The sequence below is a fragment of the Diplodia seriata genome (assembly GCF_021436955.1).
Source record: "Diplodia seriata strain FDS-637 chromosome Unknown scaffold_11, whole genome shotgun sequence".
Classification (NCBI taxonomy): domain Eukaryota; kingdom Fungi; phylum Ascomycota; class Dothideomycetes; order Botryosphaeriales; family Botryosphaeriaceae; genus Diplodia; species Diplodia seriata.
The window spans coordinates 625778-645263 of record NW_027117318.1 but is presented as its reverse complement, the minus strand read 5'-3'; the positions used below and the strand labels follow the sequence as shown (position 1 = coordinate 645263).

General features: G+C 58.5%; 4 protein-coding genes across 4 annotated transcripts; 1 reads left to right on the top strand and 3 right to left on the bottom strand.

Annotated features, from left to right (window-relative positions):
- Positions 1–784: 784 nt before the first annotated feature.
- On the bottom strand, positions 785–4643 carry SLS55_009917 (uncharacterized protein; the record flags this gene model as incomplete). Its single annotated transcript, XM_066781311.1, has 7 exons — positions 785–908; positions 965–1189; positions 1336–1400; positions 1543–1564; positions 2113–2134; positions 2740–4232; positions 4279–4643. 7 exons carry the CDS (start codon positions 4641–4643, stop codon positions 785–787), a joined length of 2316 nt encoding a protein of 771 aa, XP_066628313.1.
- A 430-nt stretch (positions 4644–5073) lies between these two features.
- Positions 5074–5840, bottom strand: SLS55_009916 (uncharacterized protein; the record flags this gene model as incomplete). The annotated part of the gene is made up of 2 exons (XM_066781310.1): positions 5074–5648; positions 5699–5840. The coding sequence occupies 2 exons, from the start codon at positions 5838–5840 to the stop codon at positions 5074–5076; spliced, it is 717 nt and encodes a 238-aa protein (XP_066628312.1).
- A 1263-nt stretch (positions 5841–7103) lies between these two features.
- On the bottom strand, positions 7104–11069 carry SLS55_009915 (uncharacterized protein; the record flags this gene model as incomplete). The annotated part of the gene is made up of 3 exons (XM_066781309.1): positions 7104–10697; positions 10751–10841; positions 10897–11069. The coding sequence occupies 3 exons, from the start codon at positions 11067–11069 to the stop codon at positions 7104–7106; spliced, it is 3858 nt and encodes a 1285-aa protein (XP_066628311.1).
- Positions 11070–12825: 1756 nt separating this feature from the next.
- On the top strand, positions 12826–13530 carry SLS55_009914 (uncharacterized protein; the record flags this gene model as incomplete). The annotated part of the gene is made up of 1 exon (XM_066781308.1): positions 12826–13530. One exon carries the CDS (start codon positions 12826–12828, stop codon positions 13528–13530), a length of 705 nt encoding a protein of 234 aa, XP_066628310.1.
- Positions 13531–19486: the final 5956 nt, after the last annotated feature.

Genomic DNA, 19486 nt, shown 5'->3' with positions numbered 1-19486 from the left:
TTCGCCGGGCCCTGGAAGTCAGGCTCGGGCAGGGGACGCGGTTGTCTCTCGCAGGCAAACCGCAGGATGGGGAGGGGAGGGCGCGCGGAGTGTTCAGGAGAGGCGTCGGCGCGCCAGCCAGGGAGGGGAAAAGACTGCTGACTGTTCTGGCGGTCTGCGGCTTTGAAATTGTTGTTGACAGTTGATCTCCACCCCGGCGGTGCTGGGCTTCCAAGACCCGCACCGCGCCAGCTTGACCGGCAGGCCGACCGCGCTAAAACGTGCCTGCAGCGTCCCGCCGCTCCCACAGCCGCCTCCGCGAACGCGTGCGCGCTGCGTCGCACGAAGCACAAGGCCTTGAGCCGCGCATCTTGCGTCTCGCATCTCGCAGCGCGCATCTGCGCCTCCCGCTGCCCGCGTCCGCCTCGCTGCCCTACCTCACGCCTGGGCTGCCAGCCGGGCCGCTCCTCGCCCGGCCGACGAGTCGCGTGAACGCCGTTACCTCGGGCGATTCCACGCCACGCCGCGCGACACCCTGCCACATGCGCTGCGCGCCCATCACCGCCTTGCGACGATCCGATGAAAAGAGACCTAAACCGTGCTATTGCAGTCCGGGACGTCGCTCCGTACGCCATCCCGCAAGCCATGCTGAAACTATCCGTGCTTGCCCGAAGACTCCCTCCATGTCCGCCTACAATAAGACCCTGAACTGAAAAGAGACCCTGTAATTGTCGTTGCCACTGAACAAATCGCCCTCGTAACTTGCACTCCCCATGCCGCGCCGCCTCGGCCAAGCGAGGTCCGCTCAGTCCTCCCAGCTCTTCTCCACCGTCTCCCGCACGCGTTTGATGTACTCGCGCTTGTTATCCTTGTACAGGTTGCTTGCCTCCACGTTGGCGGGGGAGCTGGTGTTCGGGTCGTTGAGCAGACTGTCGTGCCATCTGTCAGCACTCTGTTCCCACGCGGCCGGTGGCATCCCACATACCTCTGGATGCTGGTCAGGATCGCCGCCACATCATAGGTCGGGCTCCACCTGTTCTGCAGAATGTCCAAGCAGAGCTCGCCCGTGCCGTATACGTTGGGGTGGAACATCTCCGAGATGAACTTGACGCCCGGTGGCTTGTTGGGGTACGCCTCCTCGAAGTGCATCACCAGGCGGAACGTGCCGTCTTCGAAAGGCGTGTCGGCGGGGCCAATAATCACAGCATTCCTGCGGCCAAAGACTCGCATGAGCATTCACTTATCGCAACTGGGGACGGTACGGTGGAGGACTAAGGTGGAACACGGGCGTGAACGCAAAATTGCCGGGGCTGCCGGGGCAGCGGCAGGCACAGGGACGGGCGAGAGCGTGCGTACCAAGTCATGACATTGTCGGCGATGGGAGAGGCGGACACGCCGGCGGGAGGATCGGTCTGCATCCGCTACGCGCCGTGAACGTCAGCGTCGATGCCACAAGCAGAGTTATTTGGCACCAAGCACCAAGCACCAAAGACGAGAGCTCCATCAGCTGGGCTTTGGCGGCGTCACTGAGGCGGGGGGCCCGCAAGACCTGTGTGTGCGTACCTTGAAGTCGCGCATGAGACGTCTGCGCGCGGCGGTCGACATGATTGCGTAGGTGGTTGACACTCGGAGCGTTGGATAGATTGCGAGGCGTCGATCGAGAGGGAAGCTGGCGTTCAAGGGGCTTGACTGCGGCGGCGCGAGCGAGAACGGGATGCAGGAAACGGTTCAAGTTGTGCTACCCTCGCAGCGCAGAGAGGGCAGCATCCCCCGGCGTCACCAGCCGCGCTAAAGTAACGCTTGGGCCATGTCACGTGCAACGTCGAGGCGACAACTTTAATGGAACCAGCTCCGCCACTGTGTTGAGCGCGCTCACCCACTGCATTTGCTTGCTTCTAGCAGGGGCTATCCTCTCCGCGCCAGAGCAGGCGATTGACCGCCTGTGCAGCGAATCGAGGCCGCAATGCCAATGAGTCGCACCACGATCTGAAACAAATCCGCTGTATGTTCTGCCTTTTCGGGAACTGCTACCATTCCGTTGTCGGATTCTCGGAGGATATCCCCAAGATCGTCAGATCTCGTGTCATCGGCGCTGGCCCGAATTGGAGCGGAGGTGAAACATTGAGGACCTACTGTACAACGATTGACCGAGGGACTTTGCAAGAAGGGGTGCATGCTTCTACATACGGACTGATAAACAACCAAAACGAGCAGAATCAAGGTAGTACTAATTGATTGGAGAGGTCCAGAGTCCGTAAAACGATAGCTCCCACTACGCCCTTGATGCCAACTGGTATCTTGGTGCATGATCCGAGTACGCCAACTTTTAAGTCCTCCTTTGTCATTTTTATTCGTACATGCACGTCATCCACGGATCTGCAAAGATACCCGGAAGTGACAGGATCAACACAAACAACCATTAACACCAGAACCGTGAAATATGTCCGTCGTGCTCTCGTAGAGCAGCTGAGAACTCAAGATGGCAGTCGTGCTAATACCGCTTGCCACGGCCTTCCCAGGAGTTCCGTCCAGATGATCGGTCGCCCGGGCTGCCAAACCTACTCGGCCCAGATGATCGGTCGCTGCCAAACCTACTCGGCCCAGATGATCGGTCGCTGCCAAACCTACTCGGCCCAGATGATCGGTCGCTGCCAAACCTACTCGGCCCAGATGGTCGGTCACTGCCAAACCTGCTCGGCCCAGATGGTCGGTCACTGCCAAACCTGCTCGGCCCAGATGGTCGGTCACTGCCAAACCTACTCGGCCCAGACGATCGGGCATTACGGTCACTGGACCAGCCCGGGCGTGAACCATCAGAACCGAATTTGCTGCCAAATCCACCGCCACTGCGGCCACCGCCACTGCGGGGACCGCTAAGGCCGATTCCGGTCTTGATACGCGAGGAGATGTTAGGAACACGCTCAAGGCCCCAAAGCTTCGTTGCCATGTTTCCCATGGATTCGATGAGAGCGTGCTTGTCCCTTGTGTGCCCGTTGGCAGAGACCATGCGCGGGAAGGCCTCCTCAAGCTCCATTTCGTCCATTCTCGTGAAACCATCCTGCATGGTCTTGATAATCTGTTGTGCATGCTCGGGCGATTTTTCCAAAGCATCCAGGTCCGCCTCGGCAGTTGCCAGCGAATAGTCCCTCTTGAGCGGGAGGTTACCAAGTTTGTATCGGACCTCCCTCTCGTGCAAGTGGGGGATGATGAGCCATCCTTCGCCCTCTTTTCCGGCACGACCAGTACGGCCGATACGATGGACATAATCTGAAGGGTCCCGAGGAATGCCCATCTGCATGACGTGCGTGACATTTGGAAAGTCCATGCCGCGAGCAGTGACGTCGGTTGAGAGCATCACTGCCTTATCCGCAGCTCTGAACGTGTCTGCTGTTTTCTGCCTTGCTCCTTGGGTAAGATCCGAGTGAATGATGAGGATATCACCCTTCCACAGGGCATGCTCGTTCCTTTGGGCACGTCGAATACGGTTGAGAGCACTGTAAGCAATTTGGGTTTCCTTCAGTGAGTTGAAGTAGACGATAGCCTTGAACGGGCGCTTCTCTCCCTTCTTCGCGAGGTCTGCTTCGCGTTGCAATATCTCGAAAAGCGCCGGGAGTTGCGTCTCAAAACCTGCGGTGATGACGTATTTCTGGGGTATACGGGCGTGCGTCGGCTCCTCATCGTCGCGAACAGTTTTGACGAAGTGGAACCCAGGCTTCAAGGTTCGGCGAACAAGGCCGGCAACCGCCGGGGGAACAGTGGCCGAGAACATGAGTGTCTGACGGCCTCTTACACTCGCGTCAGGGAGCTTTTTCTGGATTTCCCTGATCTCCTCCTGGAAACCAGCCTCCAACAGACGATCGGCCTCGTCGTAGATGAAGTAATCCAGGTTCTCAACGGGAATCGGTCTGTACTCATCGCCAAGGATGTCGTTCAGCCGTCCGGGAGTTGCAACGAGAACATGGCATCCGTCCATCATGATCCGTTGCATGCCTTCACGTTTGCCCGTTCCGCCGACGGCCGTCTGCACCTTTACAGACGTACGGGCTGTCAACCTACGGGCCTCCACGGCGATTTGCTCAGCCAATTCTCTAGTGGGAGAAACTATGATGGCGCGAATGTCGGGGCGCTGTCGGCCGCGCCCACCGAATGCTGGACGCTCGGCCAACTCGGGAGTCTTGGAAAGAATGTTTTGGAGCATAGGAAGGAGGAAGCCGAGCGTCTTTCCAGTTCCGGTCTTTGCCTGTGCAATGCTACTACTGTCAGCACATATCCTTCTCGAGGGGAGTGTGCTACGCTTACAGATCGGTTCCCTGCAGCGCTTGGTTGAGGGTGGCGGACTGCACGTCAGTCATGGTGACGAGACCCATGTCCTTCACAATGGTGTCGATGACGTTTTTGTGGATGATTCCCTTCTCGTGCAGTTCCTGGAACTGGGTGATGGGTGAGGCAGCGCTGCTATCGGCGGTCGCGGTGGCAGCGGCGTGAGCCGCGGCGAGGCGGACGCTCGACTGAAACGCGCGAACGGAAAGCAGAGGCGCAACCCTCGAGGACACAAGGGCGCGGGGCGAGGCGATTGAGGTGCTGCGCAGAGCGAGCCGCGTGGTGGCGGCCGCGCCGAGAGCTCGAGGCAGAGATGCAGGGCATCTCCGCAGAGGTGCGAGCATGGTGACGGAGAGAAAGAAGCAGGGGAGACGGAGTGGGACGAAGGGGACAGCAGGCCTGGCACGTTGAGGGGCGAACGACGGGAATCCTAAGAAATGCTGGAGGAAAAGTTGTTGGAGTTGCTGGGCTGTCGCGCAGGGCGGACTTTTTTTCAGCGAGCGAGCACCAGCGTCGCGCCGCGGCCGCTAATCTACTCTGGGTCGCGAATTAGTCTGGCCGCCACCCGCGCGCGAACGAGCATTTCCTGGAACGCGGTGCATCTCAACACGCGCTCTTTGGCCCAAACACGGCGCTTGCAACGACGGGCATTGGTTGGCGCAACACTGGCATTCGTGAATCGTAAACGCGTTCTAGTCAATGCTCTAGGTACAAGAACCAGGCGGCCTCACCGCCCGCTAAGTAGCGCCGAGCGATGAAAAGCTCCACTCCCGACTACAGCTTGTCGTTCCGCGCGCCCAGGAGCATGAAGCCCTCGCTCACCCCCTCGTGGATCCCGCCCGTCACCCCACGCAGCCACCAGAGCGTCACGTCGTTGATGGCCTGGCCTACCTTGCCGTCGTTCAGCTGAAAGATGGCATTGGTGAGCCGGAAGCTCCTCCTGCCCAGCCCGTCGACGGTGCTGATGGACGATGAGACCAGCCTCTCGGATATCCGGTGCTGCCGCTCGTAGTGGTACGCGTGGCCGACGAAGAGCTTGACGTACGGCAAAAGCAGATGCAAGAGGAGGAAGAGCTGGATGATGCTGGACGCGAGCAGGCGATGCAGCCACGACGGTTCTGGCGGCGGCCTGTGCTGCCCGCCGTGGTACCCGTTGGAGACGTCGACGTGGATGACCTTGACGATGTCCGGCGGCAGCGACGTCTCGATGGCCATCTTCTCAGCCGTGCTCAGGTCACACGGCAGCCCCTTCAGGAGGAGCGTCAAGGCTTGGACGTAGAGGGTGCGCCCAAAGGACTCGTCGCCATGGCCCGGGTAGTCCTGGAGGGCTGTGGTGAGTAGGTTCAGGCCTGTCTGCTGTCAGTAGACAGGCAGGGCCCGGAGGACGGCAAATGCTCACCCTGGCTGGCGAACTTCCAGTTCATGCTGGCCGGCATCTCGAGCGGGTGGTAGCCGGGAAGAGCGGCCTGGCTGGACGAGGACGACGGCCGTTCATCTACCAGCGTCTCGTCGCTTTCAGAGACGCCTGACCCGCGGCGCATGGCAGCGCTGGAGGGCGGCCTGGAGGTGTAGCTGGGCGGGGGCGTTTGCGCGCCGGCAGGCACGTGGACGTGGGCGCATGGCGCGCCGACGGGAGCTGGCGATGGCAGCGGGCGCGATCGGAAGCCGGTGACGGTGCGGCGAAGGCTCTTGAGGCGCGGGATGCGGCTCTGGATCACAGCGGGCAGCATGGCATAGACGCTCGACGGCACGTCGTCCTCGGCTGGCTGAGACATCTGGGCCATGACCTAGTGCCAGCAATGAAGGAGCGCAGCGCGAGCTTATCTACGGCGCGTGCAATGAGGTTGCGACGGCTTGCATGTGACAGCGGCGCGAGGCGAAGCATGAACACCGTTTGTTGAGACTCTGGGGATGCAGGGTCCATACGCCAATGGCAGCCGCCGGCCAGCCCACGATAACGCCGCCTCGGTGTTCGACGTCATCTCAACAACAGCGGCAGGCAGCAGTGTCTTCTGCATCCGGTGCTTTCGTCCGCTCAGATTGCCGACCATCCCGCCCCCGGCTGAAACCCTCCGGAATACATAAGCGTCGCAACCCCGCCTGTGTCGCATCAACGCGGCCTCCTTGCTCGCGCAATCGCCAGTGCTATCCAATTGGAAAGGCGTCGTGGTTTGCGTCATCCGACTTGGCACAGAGCAAAGGGGCCGTGGTCATGGGAGAGGCCAAGTCAGACAGCTGTGACCAAACGTAGTCAGGAAGAAAAGTAGCTAAGGCTGAAGCAACATCTGTACATACATGTGATCAGCCCGAGACGACCCACTTGATAAGCATGTGTTCAGCCTCGTATAGAAGCGCCGCGTTCGTCCCTTCCATCACATGCGAATGCAGGTCCGTGCGCCAGAAACGTCCAACGTCGAAGAATTCTTGATAGGCATTTGCACTTCTTCTCTGCGCTGGTTGCCTTACATATTCACATGCGGCACAGACTAAACGGATATCGCCGACATACGTTATCACGGCTGTAGACGACGAGCCTCACAGTAGCGCGCAGCAGCGTGGAAACCACCACGATAGCAACGAGGATTCTGAACCGCGCTTTGATTCTATCCACAGCATGCGGAGAAGCGCACTTTGCCTTCACATAATATCAAAAGAACCGTCGCAGCCGAGTCGCCATGTCCCAAGCCGATACATCCAATCCTCATGTTCTGTACAACACCCAAATCCAAGAGTCCGTGAACGCCTCCCATGCCCATTTCAACCATGGGTATTGCAACATCCTAGTCCCATCCGTACCGCGTGACCTAGGAACCGCTATTCCCGTAAGTCCATCCGCCGTCTCTCATCAACTTCTCGCGGCCCTCCATGTCCTTCTTTCTCTCTTCCTCGGTCAGCTTGTCTTTGGCCCAGTAGGCGCTGCTCGTCCGTTCCCTGAATCTCTTGTGTCTGTCCTTGTTCTTGAAGATTTCCTCCATCTGCAAAGGCGCAATAGGTCCGAAAACTTCCATTGGGTCGACGAGCTGTTGCTGGGTGAGTAGCTCGCGCAGGGCAGGGGAGTTGACCCACGAGGGAGCCTGGAAGTTGGCCGCCTCCGAGTCGGAATCCTCATCCTCCGAATCGGTGGCGATTTCCGGTAGCTCGGGCGTAGGGAAGTGCGGCGAAGCAAGAGGAACGGTCGTGGTTCGTGCAGGTGTCTTGAACACGCTTGAGGAGGGACCAGCAGCGGCTGAGGGGCCCGACGCGTCGGCGAAGGGAATCTTCGCTTTGGAAATGGTGGCCATATCGTTTGGATGACCACCATGCTTGTTGTGTTGCAGTTGGTGCTGTGTCTTGACAGTTTGCTTAAACATGGACTGCGCGTGGGATGAAGGGCCAGCAGCAGTTGCCGGCTTGTAACCATGAGCGAACTTGTTCGGTTCCTTGGCTTTGTCGATGACCGACATGAGACGTTCGCGCTCTGGGTACAACTTGCGCACATTGGACTGTCGGATCGGCGGTGCCATCATCGAGCGTCGTGCATCAGTAGGCTCCTCCTCTTCGTCATCCGAGAGAGTCTTCCGACGCTTGGCATTCAGTTGCTGGAAAGTGGGGGCATTGCGCTGCGCCTGTGGACGTGGCGCAGGCTCATCGTCGGCATGGAAGCGCTTCGGTGGTTTGGCCGGGTTGGGTGGAGGAATGTTCAGGACTGTGTTTACTCGGGAGATTGGTCGAGCGCCACCGAGGTCGCCACGAGGATGGCCATGGATAGTTGCTGCCTTTTCCTTCGAAAGAGCTTGGGCCTGGTCGAGGTTAGACATGTCAAGGCAAATGAAACGGCAAGGACTTACCAAATCCTTCGTCTGCTTGCTAGCCGCCTGGGCCCGTAGCTGTTCTTGTTTCTTGGCCTCAGCAGCCAAAGCTTGCCTGCTAGCTGCCCTCTTGGCTTCTTGCGCTCGCTGTTGCTCCGCGGCTTTCCTTTGCGCCTCGGCTCTGCGATCTTCATCGGCCTTTCGGCGATCTTCCTCAGCCTTGGCGGCCCTCTCTGCTCGCTGCTGCTCAATTGCTCGTTTCTTCTCAGCCTTGCGCTGAGCCTCCCGTTCCTCCCTTTCCTTGTTCTTCGCCGCCAAAGCAAGAGATGTTGGCTTGGCAACCGGTGCACCAGCTGGACCAGAGGTCTTGGCGTAGGAGCTGTTGGTAGCATCGGCGGTATTCTTCGCCGCGGGCGTTTTTGCGACATTGGGAAGAGTGCCATGAAGAGATTTTGACAGGTCCGCATTCGTCGGATGAGACCTTTGAGACCCAAGACCGACCTTGATGTGCCTCGGCTTGGAAAGACTCTCCTTGCTTGCCGTGGGTTTGAGTAGTCGGCTCTTCGGCTCCCTCATCTTGGGAGGGCCGCGCTGTGGCCTCGAAGGGCCATGCTTAGGCGCATCGTCAGCAGAGGTGTAGTCGTCGTCTCTTGACGATACGGTCTCAGCACGAGAGGCAGCACCAAGGCGTGTAGCCGCAACGTCTTTGCCGGTTTTCTCTTGACGTCTCTCCTGCTCCACAGCCTTTTGCTCATCCTCTACTTCCTCCTCATCCTCCTCCTCTTCTCTGGCCTTTTGTAACGCTTCTTCGCGTTCCTTTTCCAATTGCAATTCCCTCTCCCTACGTCCCCGCTCAAGAGATGCACGCGTTGTTCGGACAGGAGTGTCGGTGGCAGTTGCTGGACGCCTTGCGGGGCTTGCCGGGTTGATAGGCTTATCGAAAATGGTTGAGAGAGCCGGCTTCGGAGAGGTCGAAACCTGCTCCCTAGCATGTCTCTCTCGTAGCCTCGCTGACGAGGGGGACAAAGCCTCCAGTTTAGCCTGAGCACTCACACCAGCACTGCTGGCAAAGATGCTCTTTGCGGATTTCAGAACGGAGAAGAATTTGGTTTTCGAGGCACTCAATGGTCCATCATCCGTCCTACATGGCGATCCAGTTGGCGTACTGGATTCTACACCCCGCAACTGTTCAGGATCAGAAATAGAGGTTGCTTTCTTGTGTGAAGATTCGGGCGTCTTTGCTGCGCTCCTCGCAGGCGACTCGAAGTTTGGAACGGAGGCAGACTTTAGGTGGCCGAGGCCAGGTCTAATTGGGGATGGCTTTCCCGATCGAGGCCCTTCTCCTATCTCTACATCAAGGCCACCGATAGAAGTCTTTCCGCTGACGTTTTCCATGACATCAACGGAACCGCTCTTCTTCAAGTGAGCCGGCAGGGGAAGCGGTTTAGAAGTGACGGGGGCAATCCAATCATCATCGTCGTCATCCTGAAAGTTCGGCACTGGGCTGGGTGCTTTAGGTTCTTCTGCAGGTTCTTCGAGTCCCACAAGTTGTTCGGGTGCTGCAGTTGGTTCGTAGTTCTCTGCAGGAAGTTGCGGATAGTTCGGCTCCTGAGATGCAGGCCCAGGGATTGATTTCGACATCCTCGGTTCCTGGGATTTGGCCAACATGTTGATTCGTTCATGAAGGCGCTGTGTAGACGTCTTCTCGTGCGTTTCCGCATTTTCATCTTCACTCTCAGAGCCACCCACCTCTTCGTTATCATCATTGGCCGTAGCAATGGTCTGGCCTCCACCAAGGCTTTTACCGCCCGTGAACCTGCCGAAGTGGCTGCTACGAGCCTTGTACTGATCGACGTGGCTGGTTCGCGAGATCCTGCTGCCCATACTCTTCTTGCCAGCAAGAGGCTCGCGTGCGGGAAGAGAAGAGAAAGTAAGGCTGCTCTTGCGCAAAAGCGGCTTTGCAGGGCTCGAGCCGTCGGAGGGAGTTCTAGCGCCATCGTCTTCCTGCTCCTGCTCCTGCTCCTGTTCGTCATGCGGGTCTTGATTATCTTCGGCGCCGTTGAGAACAGAATTGAGTGCGGACGCGGTCTGGTCACCGACGCTGAATTGCGGGGACCTGGGCGGACCGTTCTCCTGAGGAATGGGCGACTCATCGGGCTGGGTGGGGACCAAATCCATCTCGTCCTCGTGGATGGTAATTTCGTTGTCCGCGTCACTGCCATCCTCATCTTCATGGATTCCGATGTGTGATGGCGCTTGGTGGTCAAGATCCTCCTTTTCAGAGAGGAAGGATGCGGATGCAGATTTCCTGGGAGGGTCCTGCGGCTTGGGAGACGACTGTATCGACTTCGCCGGGCTTTCTTTCCGGGGCGACAACCTGGCGACCGACTCATCCTCATCAACGTCCATATCATCTTCAGACATTCCATGATAGCCAGAATCGCCCGGAGGGATGGCGCTGGCTGTCTCATCAGCGTCTCCGACGGACTGTATGTCAGCGTCTTCGGGATCCTCGGCGATCTGAATCTGTTCGATCTGTTTGTAAAAGCTGGTTTCACGCGTCGGGCTGGGGGCATTTGCAGGATTGGGAGCGAAAATGTCCGTGAGCGGCTGTGGCAGGCGGTTAGCAGTGGCGGTGTCGCAGGCGACGGACAGGCACTCACGGCGCGCGTTTCCAGGGGATTGCGCTTGCGAATTGTGCGCGGCGTCTTCCCGCGCAGCTTGCCCGGTGTCTTGAAGGTGTCGGCAATATTGCTGGTGGAGCAGTCAGCGGGGCAGCGCACGGAGGATGAGGATGGCAGGCGCATACAGCTCGGGACGGTTGAAGATTTCGGCCATGTGCTCGTTCAGCCATTCCATCTCGTTGCGCACGGAGAAGGAGAACTCTTCGACCTCCTGCTCGACGAATTGAGCAGCCTGCTGGCGCTCGCCGAGGATCCATGGGGCGGAGCCGACGGGGGCCTTGTTGCGCGAGGCAGCCATTGCGCGGGTGGTGGGTGCAGGTGCGGGTGGGAAGCGAGTCGGTGTTTGGGCGACACGAGACGCGTCCGCTGGGGAGCAGGCAAGTGCGTCGAGGGAGAGTGGGGCGTAGGGCGCAGCTAGATGTACATGTCGACGCAGGTGGTTGCTGGGAACGGGCGGTGGTTGGTGGTGTCGGTGTTGACGCTCCGCGCGCGAGATCAAAACAAAGCCGAGCGCCCCGGCCGGCGAAGCTGAAACCGCGCCAGCGAGACGGCATCACGTGCCCGTGTCGTCATTGCTTCTTTCGTCCTTGGCCGAGCCCCAGCACCTTATCATGAGCCTCAATCACGACCACACCCCACCATCGCGCCCATCACCCTTCGCCCGGCTCTCTTCATCTTTCCCTTCCAGTTGCTCTTCCCCCACGCCTTCCTTCTCCGCAGCGGTCCCGCGCCCTCCGCCAGACTGGTCGATGAAGGACGCAGAATGGGTCCCAAGACAGGCCGGTTCGTGTGTGTAGGCCAGCCCGGCGGCGGCGTCGCAGACTCGCTGGGCCATGGTCGTTGGACTGCTGCACGCGGCAACGGCGGAAGCGGCTTGTTGAGCGAGGCCAATGTGCATCTGCGTGAGGGCATTGAGGGAGAGAGCGACGACAGTGGCATCTGGTCATACTGAGCGGATTGAGCTGGTGGCTGTTCGCTATGGTAGCGGCGCAGCGTGCGCGCGGCCACGGTTGGGTCGCTGAGCCGGAGCATTTCAGAGAGTGCAGTGAAGTGAAGAATGCTGCCGAAGTGAATTGTATGAAGGTGCGCAACTTATATCCTAATGTAGCAACCGCCCAACATAAGCCACTTGATCAATCGTGACGAACAGCATCAGCCCCATCCTATCATTCCGCAACCGACGCAACCCTTCCTAGCCCTGAGCGCAGCTGAACAGCCGACGTGCGCAGACCGTCGGGCACAGTTCTCCCCAGAAGTTGCTCCACTGCCTCCAAGTAGTCGTCCATCACAAGCATTGCCGATGCCTTGAATCCTTCCTCACACGCCGAGCAGAGGTTTCCGGGAGATGAATGGTCGCATGCCACCTCCAAGCTTGTCAATATCGTTTGCAGCTTGACCACATTGCAGTGGTCGCATACGGAACTTGGAACTGGGCCGGTGTTCCGACCTGCCATTCCAGCACTGTACAAGCTGCAGGAGGACTCTCTACAGATATCGGTCAGGCTGCAGCTGTACCCACACCTAGTACAGATGCCAAAGTATAGCATTCCGCACATTTCCTGCGGATCTCGTTTTTCCTTTCTGTAGACGGGCTTTCAGGTTTTGCTGATTTCAGGGAACGACCGCTCCATGTTTATAATACTGTGAGGCAAACTGCACCTAGCAGTGAAGTACAAGCATGAGTTGTTTGTCAAACACAACATTTCTACGTCTTTGAGAGCTTCGACGTGGCCAAAACCTTCGACGGTACAAACGCGCTCCCATCATTCGTATGGGGTTTCTCGCTGTCTGTTGTGTCATAATGCCGTGTGGATCAACTGCTGTCCTCATGCCTTTGGCTTTTCTTGTTCCTTCCAAGCTACTTCACGCGCTGGTGTTTAAACTCAAAGAGAGGCCATTCATGCGCCACGCGATTGTACACCTGCAAAAGTAACTATATAACGAGCTCCCTTCCACTTTTCCGTTACAGCAATATCCACCCCAAGGCTGAAGCACCTGAATCTAGACACTCTCGAACTGCTTCTGATAAGCCAAGCCAGGACAACTAATCGAACATGGTTCAGAACAGCTACAACTCGAGGGCCCGGCAGCCTCGCTGCGCCCGCCAACAAGATTTCGGTGGCTCGAGCCAGCATGAGTATTACCCCTCCATGCCCGGATATTACCCTCCTCAATATGGCTACCACTACCACCCGCAATATCAACAACTGGCAACCGAGGACAACGTCCCCCATCCGCGGATGTACGGCGCCCAGAATGGAAGACGTGGCGGAAAGAATCAACATGGAAGTCACCCCGTTCCTTCCACCCCCAAAGAGAGGCTTTGTCGCGGGCATGCCGCCGACAAGGAGCACCAGAAAGGCGATGGTCTAGCTAACAGGGCGATCCACCTCGCTGATCGCATTCGCGTGCGCGAGGAGGTCGTTATTGCCTGCCTTGAGGCTGAGGTCTGGAACCTCCGCGATTTGTTGGTCAAGGCGGAGAGCAACGCGGAGAAAGACGCCGTTGCAACGGCTCTAGTTTGCCTCGGTGGTGCCATTGAAATTATGGAGGACGCGCTGAACTACGATGAAGAGCAGCTTCACGAATTGGACCATCCTGGCGAAGCTGATGAGGAAATCGGCGGCTGCGATGATCATTATATCCTGGACATGCTTCAAGAGGAACTCTTTCCCAGCTGTGAAGGGTACTTGGGAGCTACGACCAGAAAGGGGAAGGCCCCCAAGGGTTGCGGCATTCCCTACCAAAGGGAGATTTAGGCAGTTTTTGCAGGCAAGCTCCTCAATGGTGGAGCAAACCGGTGTCAGATTGAACATGGCGTTGTGGGTTCGGAGGCGAGTCTCGACTATACCAAATTGTTATTTACTTGCCATTGTCCTCGGAACACAGACTGACAACCCTGAAAACTTGCTTGAGACTGTGCCTCGCCACTGAAGTGCCATGCCTTCCCCAATAGTGCGTTGAGCTGGGGAGTCTATCGGCCCGTTTTGATCTGCCCGACCACACCATACGGCTTCCAAGACTATATCATGCCCGACGTGCAGGCACGATGCGTCGAATGAGGCGTCGCGGAGCAGCAGCAGCAGCCGCCGCCGCCGCCCCACGCTGGACGCCCGCTTTGTCGTCACATGCACGCGGCTCTACGGCACTGCGGCCTGCATATCGCGCCAGACACGTCATTTACCAAGAGATGGGGGGCTCTGTCGTGATATATCCTGCTACCATCACCCGCCGAGACGCTGGGTTGCACTTACCTTGGACTTCTTCCACCCACAGCAGTACTTAACTGCCTACTACGCCGCACGCCGCGATATCAACACCACGCCGATTTGACAACAACAACGACAATGTGCTGCGAAGAACACCACATCTGCACGCACTGCAACCAAATCATCACCAGCACCACCGACCGCTGCTTCGCCTGGCGCACCGGCAGCGGCGCCGTCGATTACCGGAACCCCGGCACGGAGTTCGGCAGCAGCGCGTGCCCGGACGGGGAAGAGATCGTCGAGGAGTTCTACCACGACGACGACGGCTTCTACTGCCCCAACTGCTCGTCTTCTTCTTCCTCCTCCTCGTCGCCCGCCGCCGCTCGAAACGCCGACGGCTACCGAACCATGATGGACCGGCCGCGTCCCCCGCCAATCGACCCGCTCAGCGGAGAGGAGGTCGTCGCCGTCGTCGCCATGGACCACCATGACTCCTCGCCGGCGAGCGGCATGTCGGCGTCGAGCGGCGGGGGTCGTCGAGGCGCCGCGGCGGCGAGGGCCGCTGCCAATGCGAAAGCGGCGAGCGGCGGTGGCAGCTGGCGGCTGCGCGTGAGGAAGATGGTGAGCGGAACGACGCGGTTGACGGGCATGGGTAGGCGGGACGAGGCGGACGAGGTAGATGATGGCGGGCTTCGAGAAGGTGACAAGCGAGGGACCAAGACGACGGTGACAAGCGGGCCTTCTTCGTTGCTCTGATGAGTTAGGGCTTGGGAATGGCAAACGAAGGCGAAATACGGAGGAAGCGAAACACGCGAGCACAGGCCTGCTTTGTCGAGAGCACCGCCATACGAGTCTTGTTGTTTGCCTTTTGGCTTTTGTCATGTCGCAGCAAAGGGAGTTGCGGTCCTTGCTTTGACGGACCCCAGGGGGCTTGACTGAGTGTGTTGACGTTGGTGAAGTTCAAGGGCTAAAACGATCTGTCAGCTGCCAGTTGCATGAGAATAGGACGTGCAGAGTGAATGACAGAAAACAAAGTGCTGCGCCACGAGGTTGAAGATTGCAGTGAGGTCATTGATCCCTGCAGGGAAGCAGCCGGATCGACCGTGGGCGTCACAGCGTGGATACGACGCCACGACGCTGAAACACGGGCAATTCTGTATCCACAAGAGGGTGTGTGGTGGTCGCTGGGGGCTGCCCGTGCAGTAGTGGCGGCTGTGGCTGAGGGCGGGCTGAGGGCTTGGGCTTGGGCTTTGGCTGTGGGCACCGGGCTGTGTTCTGGAAGCTCGCGCCGACGTCGATCTCCCATAGCGGCCGCACCCCCATTGCACCGATCCATGCCGAAGATGCGGTGGGTTTGGCATCCCTGCCGCTGCCTCTTCTCGTCTTTGCGTTCACCGGTGGCGTGTGGAACGCGTGAAGCCCGGGCTGCGAGCCTGCGCGCTGCCACCTGCTCAGCGCCGCCCGGCGCCCCGAAACACGGACTGGAGGTTTGCCTGCCATGCACATGCCACGGCCGCGAGCACTGCCTGTTTCAGCGCGTGAAGAAGCCACGTGCAGAGCAGCGCGGCACCGCACCCGCATCCCCGCCGAGCCGCGGTGGGGAGAGGTTCCAGAAAAGTCTTCACCCAGGGCCCGTGCCCGTGTGCTGCGGCCACGGCCTTGCATGCCTAGCCTCCGATCGTGCTACCGGCTGACCCGGATCCAGTTTGATCGCCCACTCCCTTTTCGGCCATGCAATCCTTCTGTGCTACATTGCTTTTTCCGCTGTGCGTGATACGCCGCCGTCGAAGAATGATCCCCACGACGCCTACCATGCCAATGCAGCAGTCCGGAATCTTGCCTGCTCGCTGTGCCGCGCCACCTTGCATTGCCCCTGCATCCGCACCCGACATCTCGATAGCATCTCGCCTGCAGTGGCCCGCCCGTATTGCACTTCCCCCCATGTCACTGATCCAGGACTTGCACTTTGCCACGAAGCATCCGTCAAATGCGCTCCATCCCCGAGACATTGCCTTTCGCTGTCATCGCCTCTTCACCGCCTGTGGCCCTTGCCAACTCATCAGGAATGATACTCCCGTCGATAGTGCCGCGCAGTACGTGGTACGACATACGCTGGGCTGATGAGCACGCCCAATATCATTCCACTATCCAAATGACCGTTGAAATTTTCCCGTTGCCTTCTTGCTCTCGAGCCTCAAGCGGTGTGACGGCCGGACAAGTGTTGGCCAGTCAAAGTGGGTGCCATGGAGATACGGATCAAGGACGTGCGGGGCGGAAGCAGGTTGGCGAGCCCGCTGCGGTGAGTCACGGGCGACCCCAGATAGACGGTGAGTGAAGTGTGCTGTAGAATTGGTGCAACTCTTATCACGGGAAAAAGAAACGGGGGCATCATGATGACGAGACAGAAAAGTTGGGGACGAGTGATGATTGCCGGGATGGCCAGTTCCGCCCTATGTCCTGTTGGAACCCAAACGAACGGGACGGCACCAGAGCGGTTAAACGGCAGGGGAGCTGCTCCCCGTCTCACAAGCACTGAGCCACGCTGGCGGGACGAACCATCACTGGCTCACCAGGCGGGTGCGCGAGACACCGGGGGGTCGTCGGGCTGGACATAAAGGATGTGCCATGCGGTTGACTCAAGCTGCTTACACCATTGTATACCCCCTGGTACACCTTTGTTTCGATGCCCGTCCCCCCGGCTCAGCCCAACAACAGCCCTATGCTCACTTTCCCCCATCAGCATGAATCCTGTTTTTTCTTTTTCCCACCGGTCTGTTAGAGCATTGAAACGGCCCAGTGATTTTGTCACAAAGCCTCCGGCCTGCCCCACCTCACTGGAACCACGGAGCTGCGCCCGCCTCACTCACATTCGCCTCACTGCCCATTGCTAGGCTCCTGAGCGTATCCGCCCCGATGCTCCTCTTATTCGCCAACGCCTTCTTCTTCAGCTCCCGTTCTCTGTGTTCCCGTGCCATCTCCGTCCGTTGACCCAAGCTTCGGTACCCCATCGGCCACGAAGGCGTACCGCGACTCGGACTACTCGCCCGGATCGACACGTTGCGTCGCATATGCCGCCATATGGCGCGGGCCTCGTCTACCGAAGAGCTCTCTGCGTCATCTGACGTCGACGTGCATTGCCCTTCTTGGGCCGTGGCTGTGCCTTCCGTGTCCAGAGCGTCTGGAAAGCGCGGTGAAGCCGACGGGCTACGGCTGCGGCTATCGGTGAGCGGTGTGGCGGGGACAGAGCGTTGAGCTTGCCGCGAAACAGGGAGGTTGGTGGCGGTGAAGCGCAGACTGTCACGTGCGTTGAAAGAGAAATGCGGCTGAGCCGGGAAGTGGCGGAGATGAGAGCTATGCGTGTCTGCTGCGTGAGATGAAGTATGCCTGTCTGGAACTTGCAAAAGTGTTGGCGAAAATGCCGACGCCGGTAGAGGAAAGCCGTCAACTTCAGAACTCATGAACAGTGGCGTAGCCCCTAGCTGGTAAACAAGCTCTCGTCGCACCTGTTGGATGTAGGCTGAGCATGAAAGCGAACAGCGTCTGTTGTGGTAAAAGGTATCGAGAGCGTCCAAAGCAATGCAAGGAGGGTCCTGCGTTGCAATCAAGAATACAAGTCTTCGGCAAAGGTCAGTCTCAACTTTTGAAGTGATTGCAAAGTCAGTTGGCAACCCAATGCTCCACTCGGAAAGCGGATTGGGTCTGCGGATACTGCAAACTTGTTCGACCGTGATCAAATTGTTGTCGGGGAAGCATGACTGCTTGTAGCGAGCTGATACAGTTAACACTTCCGTAACGGTCTCTCCCAACAAGATTTCCAGCTGTTCGAGAGCATCTTCGAGCTCGGTCAAAGGGTTGTGGGCGAATTGCTCCCGCATGACGACGGCCGGGACCCTAACTCTTACGAGAACAGAGACCGTTTGACCTGCCTTGAGTCTTGCACTCGAGGTATTGCCCAGAATGCTCTCAACTACGCAACCCCGACGTGGCTTGATGTCGATACAGAGGTCAGTGATGGACCCGAAGACGCGTCCTCCTCTTGCGTATGACATTACGACAGCTGCTTGCGAAAGGAGGTGAGCTGGATCGTTCACTGAAACCTTCGGCGAAAATGACTGCGAATGAATGCCTCTGGGAAGCATCCATAAGTTAGAATTTTCTGACAATCCGTTGTGATAGGGGACGGCAGCCGTGCACATGGCATTGACGTTAATGCCCGAAAATTGGTCCAGTAGGTCAAGACCACCCACGGATCGAGGCGACAAAACGAAGAAAAGGCAACGAGTAAGTCGGAGAGGCTTGGCGGTTTCACCTGTTGAGTCTGTGAGAGCTTGGATGGCTTCTTGCAGAGTTTCGCTCATCTCCGTACCGGCAGCGGGCGGACGAGCCACCAAAGCTCTAATATCGTCAATTTCCCTGCGGAGAGAAGCGGCATTGACAGCTTGGAGTGGATGCAAGAGGCATCCCGAAGTTTTGGCCTCATCCGGGAAGTGGCGACAACAGGTGCAAAAGACGGCGAGCCGATCGTCTGCCTCGGTGCTGATTTGGGCAATGCGAAGCGCGACGTCGCAAGCAGTCTCCAGGGAGTCCGGGGACGCGAATCGGCTAGATCTCGGTAAGCTGAAGATGCCAGCACAGGGGGCGGTGAGGATCCATCGCCGCCTTGGAAAAGGCTCGGATGAGGACGGGCGAATGACCGTGGCGAGATTCTCAGCCGCCGTTTCATGTACTCGGATGGTATCCGCCATCTCTGCTCAGCGCATCGTGATGTATGGCGCGATGCGTGACGTCTGGATGAAACTAAGACTGAAACTCACGAGTTGTCCAGGATCACGACGATGTCCAGGCCTGCCCCTGTCCTGTCTGCACCAAGATCTCTGACATCTGGCTGAACAAAGCCACGTGTTTCAACAGCCACCCAAACGCTCCGTTCCTCGTGGAGGCTGAGGGCCTGGCATTCCGTCACCACATTGAGATCGACAGAGAGGATCGGCGGTGGCCCACGTGTGGCGCTCCTAGACCGCGGGGAAGTCTGATCCGCCATCTGGGTCGAACGTGGCTGGAGAGGGTCGCTGCGCGGTGATTTGGCAGACAGCTGGCTCGGCCGGAGATTGGTACGACTCGAGGACGAGGTAAGAATGCTTGAGACGAATCAGTGAACGTCATGCACGTAAAGGCTGCGGTCCTATTCGCTCGCCACACTTACGATGGCGTCGACGGCTGAGTCGGGAATTCAGAGCTCTTTGAGCGGGCCGGAAAACTCGGTCGCCGTCGCATAGAGAGCTTGCGGAAGATGCTTCCGTCAGACTGGCCATTGCGCGTCGGCTGCAGGGCCGGGTTCGATCTGCTGGCCTGAATGCTCCCGAGCATCTTGGAAAATACCCTACTCTTGGAAGATTTTCGGCGGAGCAGGGTCGGGGATTCGGGTTCGACAATAGAGGGCGGGGACCCCTGCACCGACATCTTCAAGGGCGAGTCGCATCTCTGAGCGAACCCGAGTGTGGCGGCC